This window comes from Mus musculus, chromosome 9 (genome assembly GCF_000001635.26).
Source record: "Mus musculus strain C57BL/6J chromosome 9, GRCm38.p6 C57BL/6J".
NCBI lineage: Eukaryota > Metazoa > Chordata > Mammalia > Rodentia > Muridae > Mus > Mus musculus.
This window is the reverse complement of record NC_000075.6, coordinates 111,010,589-111,034,643: the sequence shown is the minus strand read 5'-3', so window position 1 is coordinate 111,034,643 and position 24,055 is coordinate 111,010,589. Positions and strand designations below refer to the sequence as shown.

Below are 24,055 nucleotides of genomic sequence, written 5' to 3'. Positions count from 1 at the left end.
GAGAAAGAAATGAGAAACATTCATGAAGCACATAAAAGAAGATTTTAAAAAAAGGAATAATGGAAATACAAAGAATTGTTAGGAAGATTCAAAAGAAAATAAATAGGTGCTGGAGAGATGGATCAATGGTTAAGAGCACTGGCTGCTCTTCCAGAGGACCTAGGTTCTATTCCCAGCACCCACATGGAGGCTCTCAACAATCCATCCCTCCAGTTCCAGAGGCTCTGACTCCCTCTTCTTGACTCTGAGGGCACCAGGCATGTAGGTAGTATGCAGACACACATGCAAGCCAAACATGTTTAAAATAAATAAATAAATAAATATATATATATTTTTAAAAGGAAAATAAAAATAATCTTCACCATAAAAATGCTTTAAAATGACACAGGATTAAAAGATTCAACCAAGCAAATTTTACAGAAACTAGAAGTGAAAATATGACTAATGGATATTAGGAACTCAGATCTCGGCCCACAAGAGTCTGGAGTTTAAAACACAAGAGCATAAAAAGTATCAACAAAATAATAATTTCACCAAACTGAATAATTTGTAGCCATCCATGTCTGCTAACTGCCCACTCTAATAAAGCAGAGAGGACTCACATAGAGAAATGAAGCCTCAGAACACTAGGGATCAAAACAGGGCTGAGGAGATGGCTCAGCGTGTAGAAGCTCTTGCCTCAGAGCCTGAGGAAGTAAGTTCTACTTCTCTGCACCTCCATGCCTGGCTAGGGACACACGCTCTTGTGCCACATCCTCAGTATGAGAATGATGCTGGAGTAGTCATTGCAACACAAGCATCGATAAGATGAATCCAGGTGTCAGAAAAAGCCAAGTTTGTGGTTGAGTTATTGAGGGACAGGGACAGTGTGAGAGGCTAGGTTTTGTAGCATAACAGGAACTCAGAAAAATACGTGAAACTTAAAAAAGGTAAGAACCAATAGTATATGCATGCTAGTTATTAATACAAGAATGAAACGTGTGCAGCCTCTGTGGACGTTTCTTAAGAACCTGAGACTGAAACTATCATCCGGCCCAGCTATACCACACCTGGGTATAGGCCCAAAGAACTCTGTGTACTACCACAGAGATATTTGCATATCCGTGTCTATAGAAGCTCTATTCATCATAGTCAAGAAGTGGAAGCAGCCACGATGTCCATCAACAGATGAATGGGTAGAGAAAATGTGCTACGAATTCACAATGGGAGTTTAAAGAAAAAGGAAATCATTATGTTTATAGAAAGTGTGTGAAGCTGGAGATTATTATGTTCATAAGCCAAACTCAGACAAATAGTACATGTTTTCTTTCACATGTGGGGCCATAATGTAAAAGTATATGTTTGTTTGTGTGTGTATGTGTGTGCATGTGTGTATATGTGTGTATGTGTGTGTATATATACATTTGTGTATGTATGTGTATATGTGAGTGTATGTGTGTGTTGTGAGTGTATGTGTGTGTTGTGTATGTATGTGTATATGTGTGTATATGTGTGTGTATATGTGTATATGTGTATATATGTGTGTATGTGTGTATATGCATGTGTGTGAGGAAACCAGAACGAGGACTATGAGAGAGAAGGAGGAGAACATTTTGAAAGTATTTATTTATTTTTATTTTATGTGTATGAGTGTTTCCTTAATGTTTGTGTGCTGAATGCCTGGTGCCTGCTGAGGCCAGAGGAATGCTTTTGCATCACCATGTAGATGCTGAGAACCAAGCCTGGGTCCTCTGCAAGAGAAGCCAGGGCTCTTAACTGCTGAGCCATCTCTCCATCCCTGGAAGGGAGAGATCTTAAGGAATCAGGGAACTAGAGAGAGTAAAGAACGCATGTAATAATGATGAGCTGGGGAGGAAAGAAGCAAGTGACAGAGTACAGGGGAGCAGATGGGAACCAAACATAATGTCACGTGAATTTAGAGACACCATGATGAAACCCAGCATGCTATATGCTAACCTAAATGAGTTTTAGATAAAGATGTAAGAGAAAAGCAAGAGTCCTGGCTCCAGCTTTGGATTACTTTGTTGTATAGTCCCCAGCCTAGATTCTAGATCTAATTGAGCAGAAGAAAAACTTTTAGTGTATACAGGAGTAAGGGTGTGCAGATGTTTCCAGAGAGAAAATACCAGGCTGCAAGTCTGGGGGAACAGATCCCAGGATTCCCTTGGGTTCTTCTTATCAAACTTATCTATTTAAAGAGTGAATCAATCAATCAATAAGAGTGAATCATGCTATCATGCTGTAGGCTTTCTATATGTAAATCTTTTTGTTTGTTTGTTTGTTTGTTTGTTTGTTTGTTTTGAGACAGGGTTTCTCTGTGTAGCCCTGGCTGTCCTGAAACTCACTTTGTAGACCAGGCTGGCCTCGAACTCAGAAATCCGCCTGCCTCTGCCTCCCTAGTGCTGGGATTAAAGGCGTGCGCCACCAATGCCCGGCTATGTGAGTCCTTAAGGACATGTTTCATACACGTAAAAAAATCAGTGTTTACAAATCATTTAGATATAGCCAAAAAAAAGTCATTGTTTCACGGGAGCAAAATTATTGAATTTATATTTAAAAGCCCAAAGTCCCGTTTGAATATTGTCATCTGAGGGTCTGTGACAACATCTAGTGTTTTTTTTTAACTTGTTTATTTATTATATGTAAGTACACTGTAGCTGTCTTCAGACACCCCAGAAGAGGGCATCAGATCTCATTACAGATGGTTGTGAGCCACCATGTGGTTGCTGGGATTTGAACTCAGGACCTTTGGAAGAGCAGTCAGTGCTCTTAACCGCTGAGCCATCTCTCCAGCCCCAACATCTAGTGTTAAAGGAAGGATGGAGGAAGGAGCCTCTGCGTGAGCCTCATGTTCTACACAGGGCCGTGAGAATCAACACCCACGTAAATGTGAGCTGTACAGTCATTGTGACCCATGCAGCACTGAGAAGGTGTGGTAATGTAGCTTTCTCTTTGCCACTTCTTTTTAAAAAGACCTATTATTATTTATGTGTGCACCTGTATGTACATATGTGCACATGTGGGTACTCTGGACCTAAGAGGAGGACACTGAATCCCCTGGACCTGATTGGGATCCTGGAAACTGAACGCAGTTCTGTATGAAACAGCAAGCACTCAGCGGCTGAATCATCTCTCCAGCCCCTTCAAGGCCAAAATCAAGGAGAAAACTAAAAACATAGGATAATGGTGATCTGAGTGAGGGAGAAGGAAGGGTGGTGGTCACTAGAATCCTCTGAAATGCACTGAAACACTCTCTACCCGTTGACTTTGAGGGTGACAAAGCTGAGCCTTGCAGCCCTGTAAGCCCCATGACCCGCTGTCCAACCTCTACTCTCTGGGGTGCTGGGTATGATAGGAGGCTCTTGCTTCTTCTGCCCCCATTGATCCTTGACTCTTCTATGAGAGCACCCCACCCCAACTACAGTGCCGCTTGTTGAGAATGGGGGCTGAGGCCCTGGGCTGGTGGCACTCTGCCCCAGACTTACCTTAAAGCCCCAGTGTAGCCTTGGTATCTCTCTTTGCTGTTGGGAGCACACTTGTTCTCACCCTTCTCATCACCAATACACAGGGCACAGAGATTGGATTTGGGGTCAGCACCAGGGGCACAGCTTTGGCTAAAGAACTCATCTAGACAGAGGAAAGACAATAAGTTAGTGCTTCGGACCACAGTCGACACAAAGTCTTTACCCAGCAGATGGCATAGCATGATGTCAGCTCAGTACGTAGACAGCACAGTCAGGATACCTGTCACCCCAGAATGACATTCTACCACCAACCAAAGACCCACTGGCAATCAGAAAGGCTTCAGACTGTACAAATGGATAGGATATCAGGGCTGGTGTCTGAGAAGGCCACACCTGCACAGATAGGCCTCTTGCTCCACAACTTGACTTCTTTTTATTTTTTAAAATCAGAAATAGAAACCCAGGCTTCTCAATTAAGGTGCCTGATGGCTGTTATGTTCCTGTGACTGGTACACCCATGGTACTAGGTAGGTCTAATGATTTGTGTTCAGGAGTGCTGGGTGCCAACTCTCTGGAAACATTCTTAAAAGGCCTCAGGGTTTGTTTTTTTTTTTTTAAAAAAGATTTATTTTATGTATGTGAGTACACTGTCACTCTCTTCAGACATACCAAAGAGGATATTAGATTCCATCAGATAGTCATGAGCCACCACCATGTGGTTGCTGGGAATTGAACTCAGAACCTCTGGAAGAGCAGTTCAGTGCTCTTAACCACTGAGCCATCTCTCCAGCCCAGGTATCAGTTTTTTATACACATGAAAACATTTGAAAATGCCCATTTTACTGCATTCTTGCCTACATTAGAAATTCAAGCTAGGGCTGGTGAGATGGCTCAGTGGGTAAGAGCACCTGACTGCTCTTCCGAAGGTCCAGAGTTCAAATCCCAGCAACCACATGGTGGCTCACAACCATCTGTAATGAGATCTGATGAGATCTGACTCCCTCTTCTGGAGTGTCTGAAGACAGCTACAGTGTACTTACATATAATAAATAAATAAATAAATAAATAAATAAATAAATAAATAAATAAATTCACGCTATCTTACTAGATTTACGATGAGAAAAAAACAAACCAAACCAAAACAAAACAAAACAAAAAACCTAAACATCTGATTGTTAACAATTCAGCTAACTGCTAACTCATAAGGTTGAGCATATCTTAATGTTTTAATTAAATGCTATTGCGATCTGGATCTCCCAGTGGGTGGGGTGGAATTGGGGAAGCTTAGGAAGTGTTCTGTGTGAAACATCCTGTGCACCCATGGTTCCATGAGGCGACCAGAAGGAGAACCTAATTATTCTAAAAGAGGCCCACAAGCGACAGCCAGTCAGCAACCGTCTTGCCCTCTCCCTCCCCTAAGGTTCCACAGCCTCAAGTACTCACTCCCAGACCCAGGATGACCACCCCGTGAGAACCTCCCATATGCTTACTAAATTTGCAGGATCTGGTCTGGTTAGCAAGCAGGCCCATGGGGATGTTCCAGCCTGCGGTCCTGTCCACGGCAGTGTGGCAGGACTTCTTGCCTCTCAAAGAGCTCCAGGTGAAGCCAGCATCTTCTCTTCTAACTGCTGCTACAGCAAGGTACCCTTGTGCAACGGATGACAGAGAGAACATCTTAGCTTCTAGGGTGCACATGGATTCAAGTACAGTGTCTCCAACCCAGGCCGGAAAAACAACAGGATTACATGACCATGGATCATTGGCCATTGTTAGGAAAAGGAAGGAAAGAAGGAAGGAAGGAAGGAAGGAAGGGAGGGAGGGAGGGAGGGAGGGAGGGAGGGAGGGAGGGAGGGAGGGAGAAAGGAAGGAAGGAAGGAAGGAAGGAAGGAAGGAAGGAAGGAAGGAAGGAAGGAAGGAAGGAAAAGAAAATTTTAAAAAGGTGTTCTGTGTCAAGGGAAGACCAACCTGTATTGTTAAATAAAATAATATGAAAAATTGGTCCTCTAAGTGGTTACAGGCAACTGTCCTCAACCAGCCTCATAGTATTGCTGAGTTATAAACCTTTACCCAGTGGCAACAGACTCTGAACAATGAGATTGGTCTCAGCAATGCACAAATCACACACACAGGTAAGTGCTGTGGTGGCCAGTAGATCTGCTTCATGAATGCTAAGGGCATGCACCCAAGGACCGCCAAGAGCTGAGTGCAACCAGCCCAGCACAGTGAGGGAGTTAACATGGTTGCTGAACCCCTCCGAAGGCATCTGATAACCCAACTGAGGGCAAGTACCAAGGCTTCCACAGCTCAGCAAGCTCCAACTCGGGAGAGCAGCTGAGGCTAGTGCAGAGCCGTGGGCTTGCGGAGGCGAGAAGCCCTGGTTCCAATCCAGCATCTGCAGCAGCGTAGTGCCAGTATGAGTGAGATCGGAGACACTGGGACTCTCTGGGCCACTGTTCCCTCGAATGTACAGAATGGGGGAGCAACATTTCTCTTTCCACAGAAGCTTGCATTAAGAGTGACCACATGAAAGTTCCCCAGCAAGCATGAGGATGCATTCAGACTTTAGTTGTAATTATTCCTCCATCAACCATTTGTATCTGTAATAACAGCAGGCTTGGCTTCTGTGTGGTTAGTGACCTTCCCCCTGCCTCCTCTCGAGTGGTGACTTATTTTTGCCCCCGACTTACCTTCCACTGGTCTGTTCACACAATCCAAGCCATTGCTTTTGGAGGATTCTGAAGGGGCAAAGACAAGCAAAGCGTTACTGACAACTCAGATTTCCTGAGAGGCCATAAACTTTCAAATGCCCACAATACGATAAGATCAAACTCAAAGGGAACGCCTCGGTATATCAATGCAGCAGAAATAAATACACATTTTCATCATAGACGTGGTCGTGGATGGCTGTAGCCGTATCTTTCACAATAACCACCAGATGGAAATCACTGAAACACCCATCCATGAAGACAATGGAGAAGCACGGCCACCCAGTCACACAATAGAACGTTATGCAGCCACGAGACTGGCTAATCAGCAGCCACACGTTTGTGTGGGTGGATGTCACAAAAATAATGCTGAGCAAGGCACAGCAGACATCAAATGCTCAATTCTTTTTCCATTAACTTAAAGGAGAGGCAAGGTGATCTATGTCTTTGGAAGTCAGGAGAGTCGCTGCCTTTTGGAAGTATGGTGACAGCAGGGCACAGGGTGACTTCTGGGGATGGCTGACCCTTCATCTGGGTGCCAGTACATTTATGCTATCAGTGTATTCATGCTAGTAGCACATGCATGTTGTCAATATGCACCTGTTGTCAGCACATGCATGCTCTGTGTGTGCAACATATATGTTAATAAATACATATTTATAATAATATGTTATATATACATAATGTCAGGTGCACATGACCTGTGTGTGCATGCATAGAGGGCTGCATACAGTTTGTGGGAGTTGGTTCCTTCCACCATGTGGGTCTTAGGCATCAAACTTAGGTCAACAGGCTTGGCAGCCGTTGTCACCTGTACCAGCTGAGCCATCTCACCATTCCCAAAGATGTCTTTGTTTTTGTTTTAATCAAGAAGTAAACTATCATGATCTGTCAATCTAAGGGAATGGGGTGAAGTGGGTGTCATGGCCCCTTTCATTTATTCCTTCTTCTGATTCTGTCTCCATCTTCTCCAAGATCTAGTGAGTGAGGTAACACCTCTCTACTCCCAAGTCAACTTCATATGGCATAGCCTGTGGTCACCAACTCCACTTACTCTGGTTCTCTGCCAAGACTGGAACTAAACCGCACTTGCCCGCAGTGTAGATATAGCCTCCATCCAGGCTCATGGCATCAGCATCTCCCTTCTGCAGAGACAGAGCCAGTCACACACACCACACAAAGATGCTGTCTTCGGAGCTCTCAGGGATGGCCTCAAGACACGTGTTGTTTGCACGTAACACCCCCAGGAAATACCACATGGACTCAGTCCTCCGCCGGTCTCACTATCTTAGGGCTGTCACCCACACACCTGAGACACTAACTCTGTCTTCTGAACAGAACTCTTCCTGTACCCGAGCACTCCTGGCACTCCTTTCTGAACCAGCCTCACTCACAGAAAACACGCTGAGAAAAGCTGCTTTCAGCTAACTTCTGCTTCTTAGCACGATACTCAACGTGGTACCTAGAGATTGGGTATCAAGTTGACTCATGAGAATGAACAAGCCACAACCCTCGCAGAAACACGAGTTTATCAGGACTGCACGCTCCTTTACCCAGTCAGCACTGCTATACAAGGGCGTTAAAAATGATGAGAGGGGACAAGAGATTTGGTTCAGTGGCTAAGAGCGTCCATTGCTCTTTCGGGGAACCTGAATTCAGTTCCAGCACCAACATGGCAGCTCCAACTGTCTCTAACGCTACTTCTGGAGGATCCAACACCCTCTTCTGGCACCTGCATGCATGTGGCTCCCATACACGTTCAGACACTCACACATATACATAAAATAAAATAAGCATTTAAAACTGTTTCCCGAGATTAGCATTGATGTGGGGAAGTAGCCATGGTATACTGCTTATTTGAACGAGGGATCAAAAGAGAATAACCCATACAAATCCAGAATTGCTCGGCCTACATGGACAGAGAAACCTGGGGTGGGGAATTTCAAAACTCTCACTGTAAATATTTCTATATGAAGTTGCATGCAGAGGTGTGTGTGTGTGTGTGTGTGTGTGTGTGTGTGTGTGTGTGTGAGAGAGAGAGAGAGAGAGAGAGAGAGAGAGAGAGATGCTAAAATTGTTCCATATTTTCCAAATGAACCTAATAACCCTAAATTGTACTTTTACTGGAAAGGGCAGAAATTCCACAACAAATTGGTTTTCAAACCTAGAAGGCCGCTCCTTCATGCAACACATGTGCATGAGTGGTCCCGAGCCCACCTTCTCTTTTGGGTGTTCCTTCTTCACAGTGGCCTCTCGGGTGACCAACCTCACTATAAGTAGATGACCATGGTCCGTGCCCTCTAAGAAGCCCACCACCCACAGCACGTGTGACCCGGGCTCCCTACCATGATTGCGACAATGCAGTCTTCCGTGGTGGGGAATGAGATGCAGGTGACCCTGCCTCTGCTTGCTCTGTTCCACTGATCACACTTGCGCTTCTCCTCACTGCCCACGGCACACCATGTGACCCGGGCCTTTGAGGCTATCACATCCTGCTGCTCTGTGGGGAAGGACAGTGGTGAGGAACACTCAGGCGCTGCCTCACTCCCACCTCTGCCCTCCTTGGGGATCAAGGTCCTGCCCAGATCTTCTGAGACCGAGGAATCTGTGTGAGACCTTCTCTTTCCCCGCATCACAGCCCTCAAACTGGATTTGGCCGGAAGCTTTCTGTTTCTCCTTCTGCTCTTTCAGAGGGCTTCCCTGGCTTCTAATTCATCCATCAGTCCTTGGTGTAATGAGTGGAGTGCCTAATGTTCTGTCCCTCAGAATAAAAGCTTCATGACATGGAAACTAGTGTATACCCCAAAGGCTGGCTTAGAGGACCTTGACTGAGCCCGACCACCCACCCATAAGGCTCTGTCACCAGCAGATGTCACAGGACAGTCTCCTGGTTCACTCAGACTCCCTCTCTAAGTCCTCCCAAGTAGGATAAACATAGCCAAAGTTGTCATCTCTACAGCCCATTGTAATCTCTTCAGCCAAGTTCGAATCCCAGCACAGAAGGGGGGCTTCACCTAGCCTCTGGAGTAATCTCCCCAGATTCTTCTTTTCTTAGTCCATGCCTCTCTTTCTCACTTAATAAGAGGCCTTGGGATCCTGGCATACACAGAGGAATATGGAAGCATTAGTCCAGCGTCTGGGACTTTTTTTGGAGACATTTTTCACAATGGCCTTGACTTACTTGACACACAGTATGTGCGTCAGCCCCACCAGTAGCGGAGAGACCCTCCCAGAGCAGAGGTCACCCACCCAGAGGTACTGCTGGCTCAGTACCCTTGGGTTCCTGCCTGGGGTCCACTTACTTTTATTCAGGTTCTGTATGGATGTGGTGTAGCTGAAGGTCAGGTAGAGCCCTACATCTACCTTCTGGGGAACCCTCACAAAGCCAATGGCAGACTCCTTGAACAGCAGGTCCTTCTGTCCCGAGGGGGAGGCAAAGAGCTGGAATCCCGATGCTTGTTTTTTTCCAAACTTCTCCTGTTTAAGGAAAGAAAATAGAATTATGGTCACCAGCAGTAGGCAGGAAGGAATCGAAACCCAGTGTGGGAAACAGCTACTTGGGATCTGGGGACAATTCAAATGGAATTGATATCCGAGCTCCCAGGGACTCTGCTCATTGCAGAGACATGAGCTCAACGATAACTTACCTCATCAGAAAACTGTTTTGTCCCAAGGTCCTTAGGGGACCTAAGAATAGCATCCGGTACCCACCCCTGCCTCTGCGGAAGCCCAGGAAAGCCTGCTAGGGGCTGACACTGAAGAAGGTTCCTATGTCTCTACTGTCCAAGGGAGAGTCAGGGCCCATGGTCCTTAAACTATGGAACTCTCTCAACTGCTGAAGTTAGGGAAAGAGAGGCCCTCCCCACCCCTAAACCTAAGCAGGCAAGGGGTGCTGTGCACTTGTAGCTGTACCTGTGACTGGCGGAGAAGCTCCCAGATGGCCTCTTCTTTGTCATTCGTGCTTCGGGATACGACAGCATGTGAAGGGACTTGGGCCAGGTGGCACTCCTTGTATTCTGTCACCGGCTTCCAGGTGTTGTCTGGGCAGAGCAGCTTGTACTGGTCCCTTTCGGCTTTATTTGGTAACTCCTCTGGGAGGAAGGGAAACGTGTGAAGATGAGCACTCTTCCTGAGCACTCAAAAAGGTAAAGCCGAAAGGAGGGAGGACCGCCGCGCCTGTCTGTCTGTCATTAGACTGACAGAGACGTTAATTAAATATGGTAGACATGTTCCACGGATCGTTCTTCTACTGTCAGAACCACGGAGTTACTCGTGTAGTAAAACCACGGATCAATCTTGGACCCCCAATGCTGAGTGGAAAGCCCTGGGCTCGCGCTGCTTCTAGTGTTCAGTAAAAGCTGTGTGAACTCAGAATCCAGAGACACAAGCCAGTGAAGTTTATGGTGCAGAGGCGTGTACACCTGGGCAAGCACATGACGAACTCCCTGGTGAGAGTGTCTGTGAGGGGAAGGAGAAGGGGGTAGAAGTGGGAGATTTCAGAGCATGAGGTAGGGGCTGGAGAGGTTGCTCAGTGGTTACTCTCACAGAAAACCTGGGTTCACTTCCCAGCACCCACATAGCAGCTCACAACCACCTGTAGCTCCAGTCCCAAGGGATCTGACACCCTCTTCTGGTCTCCTTGAGTATCAGGCACACATGTGGTGCACAGACATACACGAAGGCAAAACACCCATGCACGTAAAATCATAATTAATCTTAAAGTATTTTTTTAAAAGAAAAACCTAAAAGAAGAGTTGGACCCAGTAGGCAACTTGATCACAACTGGGGAATCTGGTGACCCGCACATCACAGATAAAGCACTTAAGAGGTGGCCACACCCACAGCCTGACCCTTGCCCTTACCAAATACCGTGCTTCCTCTGGTAAAAGCCACATCTCCAGCATTGTCTCTCAGACACCTGTGAAATGAGAAGAACGCAGTTAAAGATGAGGTGTCCCCGACCATGGGGCTCTTTCTCTCCATGCTGAGTGGGCAAATGTGCTAGGGCCAGCAAGAACCTAGGGAAGTCACTCTACAAAAGTGCCTGAGCTTCAGGAAAGGACTAGAGAGGAGGTGCTGAGCCTAGGCAACAGCATAGAGGCCAGAGGAGGAAGTCAGACAGAGGTCACCCTCTCCTACTCGAGAGAGAGGCCTGAGTTGGACTAAATATCAAGGCCACAATGGCTGCCCCACCCAGATGGGATGAAAACAGGGAGAAAGTTAGCAGGATAACCCCAAAAAATAGGAGAGCAAAATCAGGCGTGAGGTGATCAGAGGGGCCATAACCAGGTTAGCTTCCATCAAAGTGATATAGACTTTGGGGCCTTGTTGGGCCTCTAAGGGGCTGGAGAAGGACATGTAGTAGAGAGACCAACCACTTCTTAGGCTTGGGTTCTCCGTCTGCACATCAGTAGGACCAAATCTCCATCCCGCACCTTGGCCTGAAGCTGTGCGACCATGGGCCGTGGGGGAGGAGAGAATGGTGTCGCTCACCTCAAGGCTCCAGCATAACCTGAGTATGGCTCCTCGGGGGAAGAGGCACATTTGTTGGCTCCTGTCCCTGCACACGAGCTACACAGGTTGGGGAATCTATCCTTTTGGGCACCGGGAACACAGCTCTTTGAGAAGAACTTGGATACCGCTGTCAAACACAGAGAAGTGGGCCACAGAGGATGAGCCGATCCCAGCCACTGCAGTCCTGTCTCCCAGGAGCAGCCACCCCTCCACCCTCCACGGACCAAGAGCCCCCTCCTCCGCCAGGCAGAACAGGACAGAGCTGAGTGGGCTTCGGAACTCAGACGTGCATCTTTGCCCAGAGAACAGCTACTGGCGGCTCCCGGAGTTGTTGGTGTGATGGCCCCTGCTTCTACTTGATTAGACTCCCTCTGCCCAACCTTGGACTCATCCCATATGGAAAGCCATCCCAAAGTGGCTTGTGTCTACAGTGAGACTAGAAATTCCCAGCTTGGACCACTCAGGATCTCTCCCCGCTCCCCCACAAGCCATTTTACCTTCCTCAAGGGATGCAGGTGGCCCATTCCAATTCAGGTATGGACGAAGTGTCCCTATAGGGATTTTCCACCCCGCACTCCTGCCAATGCCGGTGTGGCAGGACCTCAGGCCTTGGAGTTGGTTCAGATGAAAGTTACTGCTGTTCTTCACGACTGCTACCGCATAGTAGTGAGTCCGGGGCTCTGCAGAGGAACAGAGGCACTAGACAGGCTTAGCCCCGATGAGAGGGAGGTGAAGAATCCACTCTGCCCAAGCTGCCATGGCAAGGAGACCCAAGCACCAGGAGGACCTGTCATCCAGAGTCCAGAGACTCTGTTCCCCAGTGAGAGGCACTGACTAGGTTTACTCGTCCACTCCCACGCCACAGAAACCATTTCATAGCCACAACACAGTCACGAGGTTTCAGCGTCCACAGAAAAAGAACTCACGCTCTTTGGTCCCGTAGACTTCAGCTGCCACAGGTCGCAGTTTGTAGGGGGGCTTTCCTGCATCGAACATAGTGCCACCATCAAGAGTCATGGCATCAGCTCTGTTTGTCTGAAAGAAAATGGGTCCAGACATGCTTCAGGAGAAAAGATTTCAGGACTTCAGAATGAGTTAGCCCTTCGTATTGTCCATATGTCCTACCTAGAAGATGACAACAGCACAGGTCAGGGGTCATTCGATGTGAGCAGTAAGCACCCCCAGGGCTTTAACTCCTGAAGTTGTGTGTGACCCCTACGTATGCCTGTCCACTTCAGTTACTCTTGGTCACACTGTCACAATCTTCTGTATTTAAAGCTTTTTGATCCACATACTTTATCACCTATTTTGCCTTCATGTGTATTTTCAGTCTTGTAGATGTGCGCAGTGTGTGTGTGTGTGTGTGTGTGTGTGTGCTCACACACTGGAGGACATGAACGTGTGGAGGCCAGAGCTCGACTTCTGGTGTCTTCCTCCATCTCTTTCTGACTTACGTTTTGAGACAAAGTCTTTTGCCAAACCTGGAGCTCACCAGTTTGTTTAGACCTCCAGTCTCTACTTCCTAGACCCAGAGTCCAAGTGGGAAAGCTACTATCTCTAGGTTTTAACATAGGTGCTGGAGGGCAAACAAGTGTCTTTTTAATGTCTGGAGTCCTAGCCATCCCTACCCAACAGTTGGGATATGGCATCTAGGGCTGCACCAGGCTTATTTCTCAAGGGATTAGAGACATTACATATTCATCAAATATGGCTGCTTAGGCTTTTAAAAAAATAGTTCCTATGAACAATTTGAAATAAGACCCCAGTTACCCCATAAGAGGCCTGTCATTTGTCTTTCTTTAGATATCAAGAGACACCGGTTTCTGTGAGCAAAGACTGCTCTCAACTGACTGGTGCCCAGGAAGTGAAGCAGAGGGACCAGAGACTCGAACTTGTGGTTGGACTGCGCACCTCTCCTTGCTTTCCTCCACTCGGGTTGGAGTGTTAGCTTACCACAATGGCCTGGATGCACTGGCGGGTGGAGGATTTCTTGACACAACTGAGCGGCGGGCCACCCACTTTTCTCATCTCGTTCTGCCACCTTAAACATTTTTCTTCCTCAGAATTTGACACAGCACACCATTGAACAGTTGTTGCCTTAGCTAGACAGAGTCCTGGGAGAAAGACAGAATGGAATCCAGCAGTGCTCGTTGGGGAAGACCTCCCCGATGTCTGAGGGCATTCTGTAGACTGCCCGTGGTCACTGCCCCACCCTCCGTGTTACGTGGTCTTGTTCAGCCACTGTACTCTAGTTAAGCTAAGCTGCTGGACCACAGAGGGATGAGACTCAGACACCCACCCCACCCCCAAAGATGATCCACTCCAAAGATCATTTTATTGACCTCCATCAGCCTTGTCCTAGATGAACCTGGCAGGGAAGCAGGGAAATGGCGTGGCTCATGTTTTACTCATGTGCACACTGGATCTTAATGTTGCAAACATGGAAACCTTCTTACATTGCTGAGACTGTAAAATGATGTAGCCACTTTGGGAAACAGGTTGGCAATTGCTCATAGAAATAAAAACATAAATCTGCTTAAAGATCTAGCATTAATATTCATAGTAGCATTATTTAGATAGGAAAAAGGTCTCAAAATAACAACAACAACAAAAAAACCCAACTAACTACATAAATCCCAAACACTGGTGAATAGGAATGGCTGAAGAAAATGCAGTACATCCATTCAATGGAATATTCTTCAATTATATAAAAAATAATACACATACATATAACATGACTAGATGAAGGAAGCCAAATCCAAGACAAAATATTGGATAACTCCACTTTTTTTTTTTTTTTTTTTTTTTTTTTTTTGAGTCTCTACGTAGCCTTGGCTATCCTGGAACTCACTATGTAGAGCAGGCTGACCTTGAACTCACAGAGATCTGCCTGCCTCTGCCTCTGCCTCTGCCTCTGCCTCTGCCTCTGCCTCTGCCTCTGCCTCTGCCTCTGCCTCTGCCTCTGCCTCTGCCTCTGCCTCTGCCTCTGCCTCTGCCTCTGCCTCTGCCTCTGCCTCTGCCTCTGCTTCCCAAGTGCTAGAATCAAAGGTGTGCACCACCACACTCGACCAGAAAAGATAAATTTATAGATAGAAAGCTGGTAGTTCCATTGAGTGAGTTCTGGGACTAGGACTTCTGTCTTCAGTCTTGGTAGCAAGCACCTTTACTCACTGGGTCACCCCATCTATCCTTCAGTGTGATTTTTGTCAATACCCCCATAGTTCTAGGCATTGTGTAGCTTTACCAAGTTATATGACTTTCCAGCTAAGTTGTGTTGACTCTAGAATTTGAACCTAGGCGGTTGGGCACCAGCACCACTGGCCACTGAGCTAGCCTGCCTGTATAGGATGCCTGGGTTAGATGTGGAGTCCAGCAGCAGGAGGACTAAGAGAGGGCATAGAGTCAAACATGGAGGGTCCCCAATGTTGGTACAAAGAAGCCTTCTTGGGAGGCAGTGAACTGGGACTCACAGGAACATCTCACCCTCTCTGAGCCCAACAGTCTTCCCTAGATAACAGAAGAGTGCATTTAGTGCCCAGCTTCCCAGCAGGTGACCTCCCGCCCCTCCCTACCTCTGGGCACCTGCACTTACCAAGGGCCTCAAGAAATATCAAGGAAGGGATGAGCAGCCTCATGTCTGTGGTCTTGGGAGACCTAGAGGACAAGCCTGGCTTCTGCCCTCTCCCCGGGGCCCTTTATCTGTGCTGGGTGACCTCACCGGGCTGGCCCCACCCTATTGCCCAATAGGCCTGCCTTCCAGCCCCATTGCCCTCAACCAGGTGTGCTAGTTCTTAGAGGCCAGCTTCCTGGAGCCCAGAAGGAGGAAACAGGGACTCCAGTACCCCCTACACAGGCGCTGGTACAGGAAACCGAGTGATTTCCTTAATCTCCACCCAGCTTCTGCAGGATCAGAGTCACAGTCCCCAAGTCTTCTCCTTTCTCTGTTTCCAGTACTTTCTAGAGGTGGGACATGGGGTAGGGGGTCTATATTTGTGGGTTACCTTGACCTGTGACACTTAAGCTGCATGGAGCAAGCAAATCCCCTTCCTCCTTGGCTAGACAAAGAGTGGTGGATTCTAAAGAAGAGGCAGCTGCTCAGGCCTGGCCACAACAGCAGCCCGGTGACAGCCGCAGGGAGAGCGGAGTCAGCCTAGACTTGCACACAGGGTTCCTGTGGGGTCCACACTGCCTTGAAACCCGCCATACAGCCCCCGAAAATAACCTAGGACCTCAGAAAGGAATGCCACCCAGGGTTGACCTGTGTCCCTTCATTTGCTAGCGAGGAAGAGACCCTGACATTTGATTTCTTTTGCTCCTTTTCTTTCATTCCTTCCTCCATATCTTTTTTTCCTCTTCCTCTGTGTGTCTGTCTGTGTCTATGTCTATCTGTGACCGTGTCTATTTTTGTGTCTGTGTGTTTGTGTGTGTGAGTCTGTGTGTGTGTGTGTGTGTGTGTGTGTATGTGTGTGTGAGAGAGAGAGATTGTGTGTGTGTGTGTACATGTGTGGTATAGAAATGAGAACTTCTTTTTAATGAATGTCTTAAGAGTCATATTATGATATTATGAGCCGGGCGGTGGTGGCGCATGCCTTTAATCCCAGCACTTGGGAGACAGAGACAGGCAGATTTCTGAGTTCCAGGCCAGCCTGGTCTACAGAGTGAGTTCCAGGACAGTCAGGGTTACACAGAGAAACCCTGTCAAAAAAATAAAAGCCATTTTAATGATATATTAATTTGGAATTATTTATACGTGTATGTTTAGGGGTGATGGTGGGGGTATGTGCACATGAATGCAGCTACCCATGGAGGCCAGAGGTTCAGACACCTCATCTCTGGAGCTGGAGCTGGAGCTGGAGCTGGAGGTACAGGCAGTTATGAATGAGCCTTGCAACACAGTGCTGGGAGCTGAAGTCTAATGCTCTGCAAGAGCAGTGTGCATCCTTAACCACTGAGCCACCTCTCCAGCTCCCATGATGATGTCACTTTTTAATTCAAAAGCTAGACTACTGCTTCTGAGACCACAGCTCATAAGTGTGTTCCCGTGATGCACAGGGCTCAGGATCAAGGGTCTTCAGGCACAGATGCATGCCACACACCCACCGGAAGCAATAAATGTGTTATTTGCGGGGGCGGGGGTGGAGCTGTGGTAATCACCTCAAGTGTGGTGCCCATACATACAGTGGGGCAGTTTGGGCCTGCAGAGAGAATATGGTAACCGTATCGGTACAAGATGTAAACTTAGCTCAAGAGTTTACACATGAAGTAGTGAGGTGTTAGCCTGAGGGAGCCTCAGGCCGGCCACTGGAACCTTCTCTTGTGATTGCAATCTGTGTTTTCTTCAGAGGCAGACATGGACAGAGCTTAAATCACTGGCAATAAGGAACATATTTCTGGAGCAGAAGGTACCCTAGTAAGCCAGCACTGCCAAGGGACACTCAGCCCTAAGGAGCAGGCCCAGCTTGAACCTGTGAGGCCTCTCATGCCTGGGGCAGAGTCTTAATGAGATACAAACATGAGGTCAAATCAGGCTTCCTGTTTGCCCGCACAAAAGTGGAGTCTGTATTTGGTGCTAGAATCCCAGCTGGGGTTTTGGTGACAGATCCAGGGTCCCTCATTTGGAAACAATATAATGCAACGTCAGAAGTTGCTTTCATCTATAATTGCAACGAGCCATTTCAAAAAATTGTGAAGAAACACACAGTTGGCTAACTCTCGGGTGCAATGAAGCATCTTTGTATCTGAACTGGCCTTGCCTTTTTGTGATTATAAAAGAACTGGGAAGTATCACAACCCACATCTCTGAGTGCCAATTAGAAAAGGGTGGCCTTGGAGGTGCACTGGTTGGTTTGACCACTTGACACAAACCTAGATACATCTGGGTAGAGAGAATCTTACTTGAGAAAATGCCTTGGTAAGACTGGCCTGCAGGCAAGTCTATGGGGCAGTTACTTGGTTAATGATCAATGGGGTTGGGTTTGTATTTATCACAACGCTTCTCAGGAGACGTTACTCCATTAACATAAAGATTTCTCCTTTAACGTTAAATTTCTTCTCTAGTTTACATATTAGGTACATTGGGTACATTTTTATTAAACTTCTGTTCCTTAGACATAAAAGTTTTAGTCTGGGGTTATTCAATATGTAATATGTAACTTGCAATGTAATATGTAATATGCAATATTAACTGGGAAGATGAGACAGAAACCCATGAAAAATATGGGGAGGTGCCCCCCAGGATTCCTGAGGCATGGTCAATAACCTGATGACCCTTTTGAGTTTTAGTACTTCTTTCTTCCTGTTTGAATTCTAATGATGTGAAAGCTTACTTATGCAAATTTAAGCCATCTTAATTTAGCTCTTTTTCTTAAGCAGCAAATACAAACTATGTGCTGGATTTTTGACTCTGTTTGTGGCAAGGAAAACATTTGTTCTCTCATTTAATAATGATCTCTTGCCTCGGTATGAGCGATAACTAGGACTGTAAATCCATCATTGTAACTGTTTGCTGAGAAGAGAGAACCCAGGCCTCCCTTTAGCCTCAATAGGACAGCGGTTGTCAGTGTGTCTGGGTAAGGTCTGATTCAGACAGGGCCTTCAAAGTTCATTTTATGCATACACCCCCAAAACAAGCTCAAATGCCTGTGATGCTGAAATATATGAATGGTTGCACCTCCAGAGTCTACTGATTTAAAAGGCACCATAAGAACTATGACGTAAGAACTAAGGTTGACACTAAAGACAAGATGCTGCATTTTTTTAAAGATTTCTTTCTTTCTTTCTTTCTTTCTTTCTTTCTTTCTTTCTTTCTCTCTTTCTTTCTTTTTTTCTTTCTTTTTTTCCTCTCCTTAAAGATTTATTTATTTTATGTATATGAGTACATTGTAGCTGTCTTCAGACACACCAGAAGAGAGCATCAGAGCCCTTTACAGATGGTTGTGAGCCACCATGTGGTTGCTGGGAATTGAACTCAAGTCCTCTGGAAGAGCTCTTAGCTCAGTCAGTGCTCTTAGCCTCTGAGCCATCTCTCCAGTCCAATTTCTTTAATTTTACTTTGTGCTTCCGGGTGTTTGGTCCATCATGTTCATGCAGTTCGCTCAGAGGCCAGAGGGGGCATCAGATCCCTTGGAAAGGGGGTTATAGTTGGTTGTGAGCCACTGTGTGGGTACTGCGAATCAAATTTAGGTCCTCTGGAAAAGCAGCCAGTGCTCTTAACCAGTGAGCCATTTCTTTAGGCCCCTAATGCCGGATCTTGAGCTGAGCTTTCTGAGCAAAGGTCTATATTGAAGTCTTTAATATTAAAGTCTACCTGATCTGGAGTCTTCCCTTTCTGGAGTTCCAGATGCTGAGGCAAAGAGGTCACATGTGACACAGCCTGCTGGAAAGCAGCTTCTACTGGAGGTGCCATTTGTTCTTCCTCATCTTTCTCCCTGCTGCCTTCCTTCTCCCCCTCATCCCCTGTCAGTGCCTTCCTTCCTCCACCCATCCCCTGTCAGTGCCTTCCCTCCTCCCCCTCATCCCCTGTCAGTGCCTTCCCTCCTCCCCCTCATCCCCTGTCAGTGCCTTCCTTCCTCCCCCATCCCCTGTCAGTGCCTTCCCTCCTCCCCTGCCAGTGCCTTCCCTACTTCCCCATCCCCTGTCAGTGCCTTCCCTCCTCCCCCTCATCCCCTGCCAGTGCCTTCCCTCCTCCCCCATCCCCTGTCAGTGCCTTCCCTCCTCCCCCTCCTCCCCCTCCTCCCCTGCCAGTGCCTTCCCTCCTCCCCCATCCCCTGTCAGTGCCTTCCCTCCTCCCCCTCATCCCCTGCCAGTGCCTTCCCTCCTCCACACAGCTCCTCTCCCTGCTTTCCTGGCATGGTGTCTGTCTCTCTTTTGCTCTGCCTTAGGAGCTTTTCCTCCCTCTCACATCCCCCTTTCTAGTTTCATCTCACATACATGCACATGTACATGCACACATACCATACATACCATACATGCACACATACCATACACACACATATCACAGACACCACACATATATACACATGTACAAATACATACTACACATACATACAGACCAGTACAAATGCATACTACGCATACATACAGACCAGACACACACTCACACACACATACAACACATACACATACATACACCCCACATGTACATACATACACTACACATACACATACAAAGACACACACCACATACCCTCATCACACATGTATATACACATGCTTAGAGAGAGACACACATAGCACAAACACAAAGACATACACACTACACACAGACAAACACGCACAGATATACACACATACATACATATACATATATACACACAGAGAGACATATACACAGACACCTCACACTACACATGCAAACACACATACACCACATACAGTTACCCACAAACCTAAACACACACCTCACACAAAGACACATATACACATACACCCACAGACACACATGCCATATACACAGACATATGAACATCTACAGACACCATGTACTCAGACACACACACATATACACACAGAGACAGACAGACAGATACACACTGACACACACACAGAGACAGACATACACACTGCAAACACAGACATACATACACACAGAGACACACACCCACACCATACACATACCACACACTCAAACAGACACACACACATATATAAATTTAACTTAGATTCTACACTAGAGAACATATTTTTTGTCTTTCTGAAGCTGACTTACTTTGCTTAGCATAATGATTCCCAGTTCCATCCAGTTTCCTGAAAATGCCATGATTTCATTTTTCCTTACAGCTGAATAAAGTCCCACTCTGTATACACACTGCATTTTCTTTTTTCTATTCATTTGTTGATGGAATCTAGGCCAGTTTCATTTCCTGGTTATTATGAATGGTGTACCTATAACATGGGTGTGCAAGCATCTCTGGTGTTGACTAAGAGCCTGTGAGGGAGTGTGATGGCTTTGTCATGCAGCTCATATTTCTTACCACTTCCCAGCAAGCTTGCCCAGTAAGAGCCATGGAGATTTTTTTCAGGTTTTCTGTCCAGCAGGCTTTGTGCATGCCATAGGCTTCAGCTGAATAAATGAGTGAGTAAGTGAGTGAGTGAGTGAGTGAGTGAGTGAGTGAGTGAGTGAATGAAGAAAGTAGTTCATGCCTTAGGCTTCGGCTGAAGGAATGAATGAGTGAATTGGGAGCGTGGCTCATAGTATCTAAATCACATCTTGGAGGTTTTGGAGCTCAGTGGAGGGAAAGCTGGCTAACCCTTGTCACGCTGGAGTTCACACACAGGAATCCATATACTTACCCCCGAAATACAACCCTGGTATGTGGGACGTCCTCAGTGTTCTGGAATCTGGCCAGAAACAAAGAGCCTGCAGGGAAGGGCAGTGTAGGTCCCCAAGGGTGGGCGGAGGCAATGGCTGACCTCATGAGCCCAGAGAAGGTGCTCATTCCCCAGACTGTCACATAGTAACAAGAGCTGGTGTTAACAGTTTTTTGTTTGTTTGTTTGTTTTTGTTTTGTTTTTGTTTGATTTGGTTTGGGTTTTGGAGATAGGGTCTCACTATGTAGCTCTGGCGGGCCTGGAACTTGCTATGTAAACCAGGCTGGCCTTGAACTCACAGAGATCTACCTGCCTCTGTCTCCTAAGTGTTGGGGTTAAAGGCATATACCACCATGCCCAGCTAGAGGGTGGTGTTTATTTTAACAGGTAAACATGGGAAAGAAGTGTGACATTTGGGGTGAACCAGCTCTAGATGGGGAAGAAGATAAATGTCACCCTACGGAATGGATATTTATACATCCTCTTAGCTTAATGTCTCTGCCAGAGGTGCGAAGTTTCTCATTTTGATAGGAATCACTTTCTAAGTATGTATAGACACTGTGATGAGTTAACCAACCATAGCTGGAGATCAGACCCAGTGGGTGGGCAAACACTGGGAACACTGCTCACAAAGGACATAATCAGAGCTTTTTCTTGCCACAAGTCAGTGGGCCAGCTCATCATGGCCTATATGCACTATTTCTGGGTGGTATATAGTGCCCATACAGGTCTATTTGCTTGTACCTGGTTGTACCATCTCTATCAGAGAGATGGTATTCTTCTTACGAATTTGGGGTGCTTTTAGCCCCAAGTGACTATAACAGCAGCTTCATATCCTGACAGCCAACCGTTCCCATTCAAAATAAATGAACTAAGGGTTACTCTGGTCACACAGAGCTCAGTGTGACAGAGCTGAGAGTCCCTGGGATCTTATCAGAGCCACAGCTCTAATCCTGCTTTTCCATGGCAGTCATTACTGAGAGAGCTCAGATACAGAGCCAGGGCCCCAGGGAATCTCAGCCTTTCTGCAGACCAGGTCCTGTCAGACTCTTCCTCAGGCTGGCAGTCTCTCTGGAGACTCCATGAGGAGCCTCATTAACCCTGCTGTCCAGATGAGGACCAGGGCCAGTGCAATGGCAGATCTAGATAGCACTAGCCCTAAGGTACCTGGTGCCTTGATATGGACGATCCTTTGCCAATGCCATGAAGAGAAAGGTCCAGGATGCACCAGGAGGAGAAAGATGGGTGAATAGCTCCTTAGTTCTCGGCCAACCTCAAGGCCTCCTGAGATCCCATCACAGAATGACTTCCAGAGAACCCCTTAGCTTTTGTCCCCAAGCTGACACCCTGGAGTAAAGCCAATGGCCTGGGGGAGCCAGGGCATAGCTGTGGGTGGATAAAGTACTACCATTATCATCAGGAAGCTTAGCTGAGGGACACAGGCAGGAAAACAATGACTTTATTAATCACCAGGTCTGGTTGCCAAGTATTGCCCAAATCGCACAGAACCCACAGAGACAAAAAAACTCCTGTATGCTTGGGAGAGCATTTTTCTTCCTCTTCTTTCTCTTCTCTGTTCACCACATCTCATAATCCGGACCCTCTGCTGCTCAGGGCTCTGTCCTCACAGGGACCAGTCTCCCTGGGACTGTTCCAAAGACTCACGGCCCACAATCCCCACTATCCAAGGAGCAGTAGGAATGTCTTAGCTCCCCCCCCCCCCATCTCTTCCCACCCCGCCCTCTTTCTGATCTCTGATCTCTTCCTTCCAGGGGAGCACCCCGTATCTCTGAAGACATCTGAGCTAGGTGAGCGCCTTTGCCCTGTCTACTTCAATGAAGAATGTGCAGTGGACCGGGCCCAGGGGAGAGCCTTCTGGAAAGGAAGGCGCCAACTAAGTATAGCTTGGAGGGTGGCCACAGCTGGCCCCGGGTAACAAGCCTGGAGCAGGGAAAACCCCGGAGCAGGAAGCACCCGAGCCCAAGGCTCCTGCTTCTGCCCACCCCTAGTGACTGTCTATGGCCAAGAGTGGAGTGGAAACTTTGTGCTTAGAGACTGGGGGCCTCTGAGCCTCTTTCTGGACTCTACCATGACGAGGTTAGGTGGCTCCTGACTGAGAAACCCAGGGTGGGCACAGAAGAGCAAGGATTTCTTCCATGTGAAGGTGAAGCAACCCCAGGTCCTCACCCACTTGTCTAGGCTGAGGATGGCTGGCTATCCCCCTCACTAGTGTTCAGGCTGCTTCCTGCTCCTTCAGAGTTCCTAATCCCTCCATTTACTTCTTCACCAAAGAACCAGGAAGGCCTGGGGGGAGAAATAACTAGAAAACCAGGGGGTGAGGTTGGATGTTTGGAACTGAACCAAATGCACCCCAGTCAGCCTGGCCAGGCCCTCTACTTATCTAACCCTCAAGCACCCTGTGAGGGTGAGCTTTCATTGTCAGCTTGAGGAAAAAGAAGAAGAAGAAGAAGAAGAAGAAGAAGAAGAAGAAGAAGAAGAAGAAGAAGGAGGAGGAGGAGGAGGAGGAGGAGGAGGAGGAGGAGGAGGAGGGGGAGGGGGAGGGGGAGGGGGAGGGGGAGGGGGAGGGGGAGGGGGAGGGGGAGGGGGAGGGGGAGGGGGAGGGGGAGGAGGAGGAGGAGGAGGAGGAGGAGGAGGAGGAGGAGGAGGAGGAGGAGGAGGAGGAGGAGAAGGAGAAGGAGAAGGAGAAGGAGAAGGAGAAGGAGAAGAAGAAGAAGAAGAAGAAGAAGAAGAAGAAGAAGAAGAAGAAGAAGAAGAAAGAAAGAAAGAAAGAAAGAAAGAAAGAAAGAAAGAAAGAAAGAAAGAAAGAAAGAAAGAAAGAAAGAAAGAAAGAAAGAAATCTCAGTGAGGAGTTACCTAGGTCGGGTTGACCTTCGGGCAGGCCTGTGACATGGGAAAACCCAGCTCACCACGGGTGGCACCATATACTAACAGGAACCCTGGGTGTGTAAGAACAGAGCAAGGAGGGATCCAAGTGCTTACGCCTGTGCTCTAGACCATGAATGCAATGCCTTGGCTTTCCTGCAATGATGGCCTATAACCTGG

General features: G+C 47.3%; 1 protein-coding gene across 1 annotated transcript in view; it reads right to left on the bottom strand.

Annotated features, from left to right (window-relative positions):
* Window positions 1–15,352, bottom strand: part of Ltf (lactotransferrin) — a 23,475-nt gene extending 8,123 nt beyond the window's left edge. Inside the window, exons 1-13 of the mRNA NM_008522.3 lie at window positions 15,276–15,352; window positions 13,637–13,797; window positions 12,610–12,718; window positions 12,181–12,363; window positions 11,663–11,810; window positions 11,032–11,087; window positions 10,082–10,260; window positions 9,472–9,646; window positions 8,515–8,669; window positions 7,224–7,314; window positions 6,152–6,199; window positions 4,955–5,110; window positions 3,486–3,627 (exon numbers count right to left, since the gene is read on the bottom strand). Coding sequence (NP_032548.2) covers window positions 3,486–3,627; window positions 4,955–5,110; window positions 6,152–6,199; window positions 7,224–7,314; window positions 8,515–8,669; window positions 9,472–9,646; window positions 10,082–10,260; window positions 11,032–11,087; window positions 11,663–11,810; window positions 12,181–12,363; window positions 12,610–12,718; window positions 13,637–13,797; window positions 15,276–15,318 — 1,646 coding nt within the window. The 5' untranslated portion in view covers window positions 15,319–15,352. The remainder of the gene's footprint in view (window positions 1–3,485; window positions 3,628–4,954; window positions 5,111–6,151; window positions 6,200–7,223; window positions 7,315–8,514; window positions 8,670–9,471; window positions 9,647–10,081; window positions 10,261–11,031; window positions 11,088–11,662; window positions 11,811–12,180; window positions 12,364–12,609; window positions 12,719–13,636; window positions 13,798–15,275) is intronic.
* Between the last annotated feature and the right edge of the window lie 8,703 nt (window positions 15,353–24,055).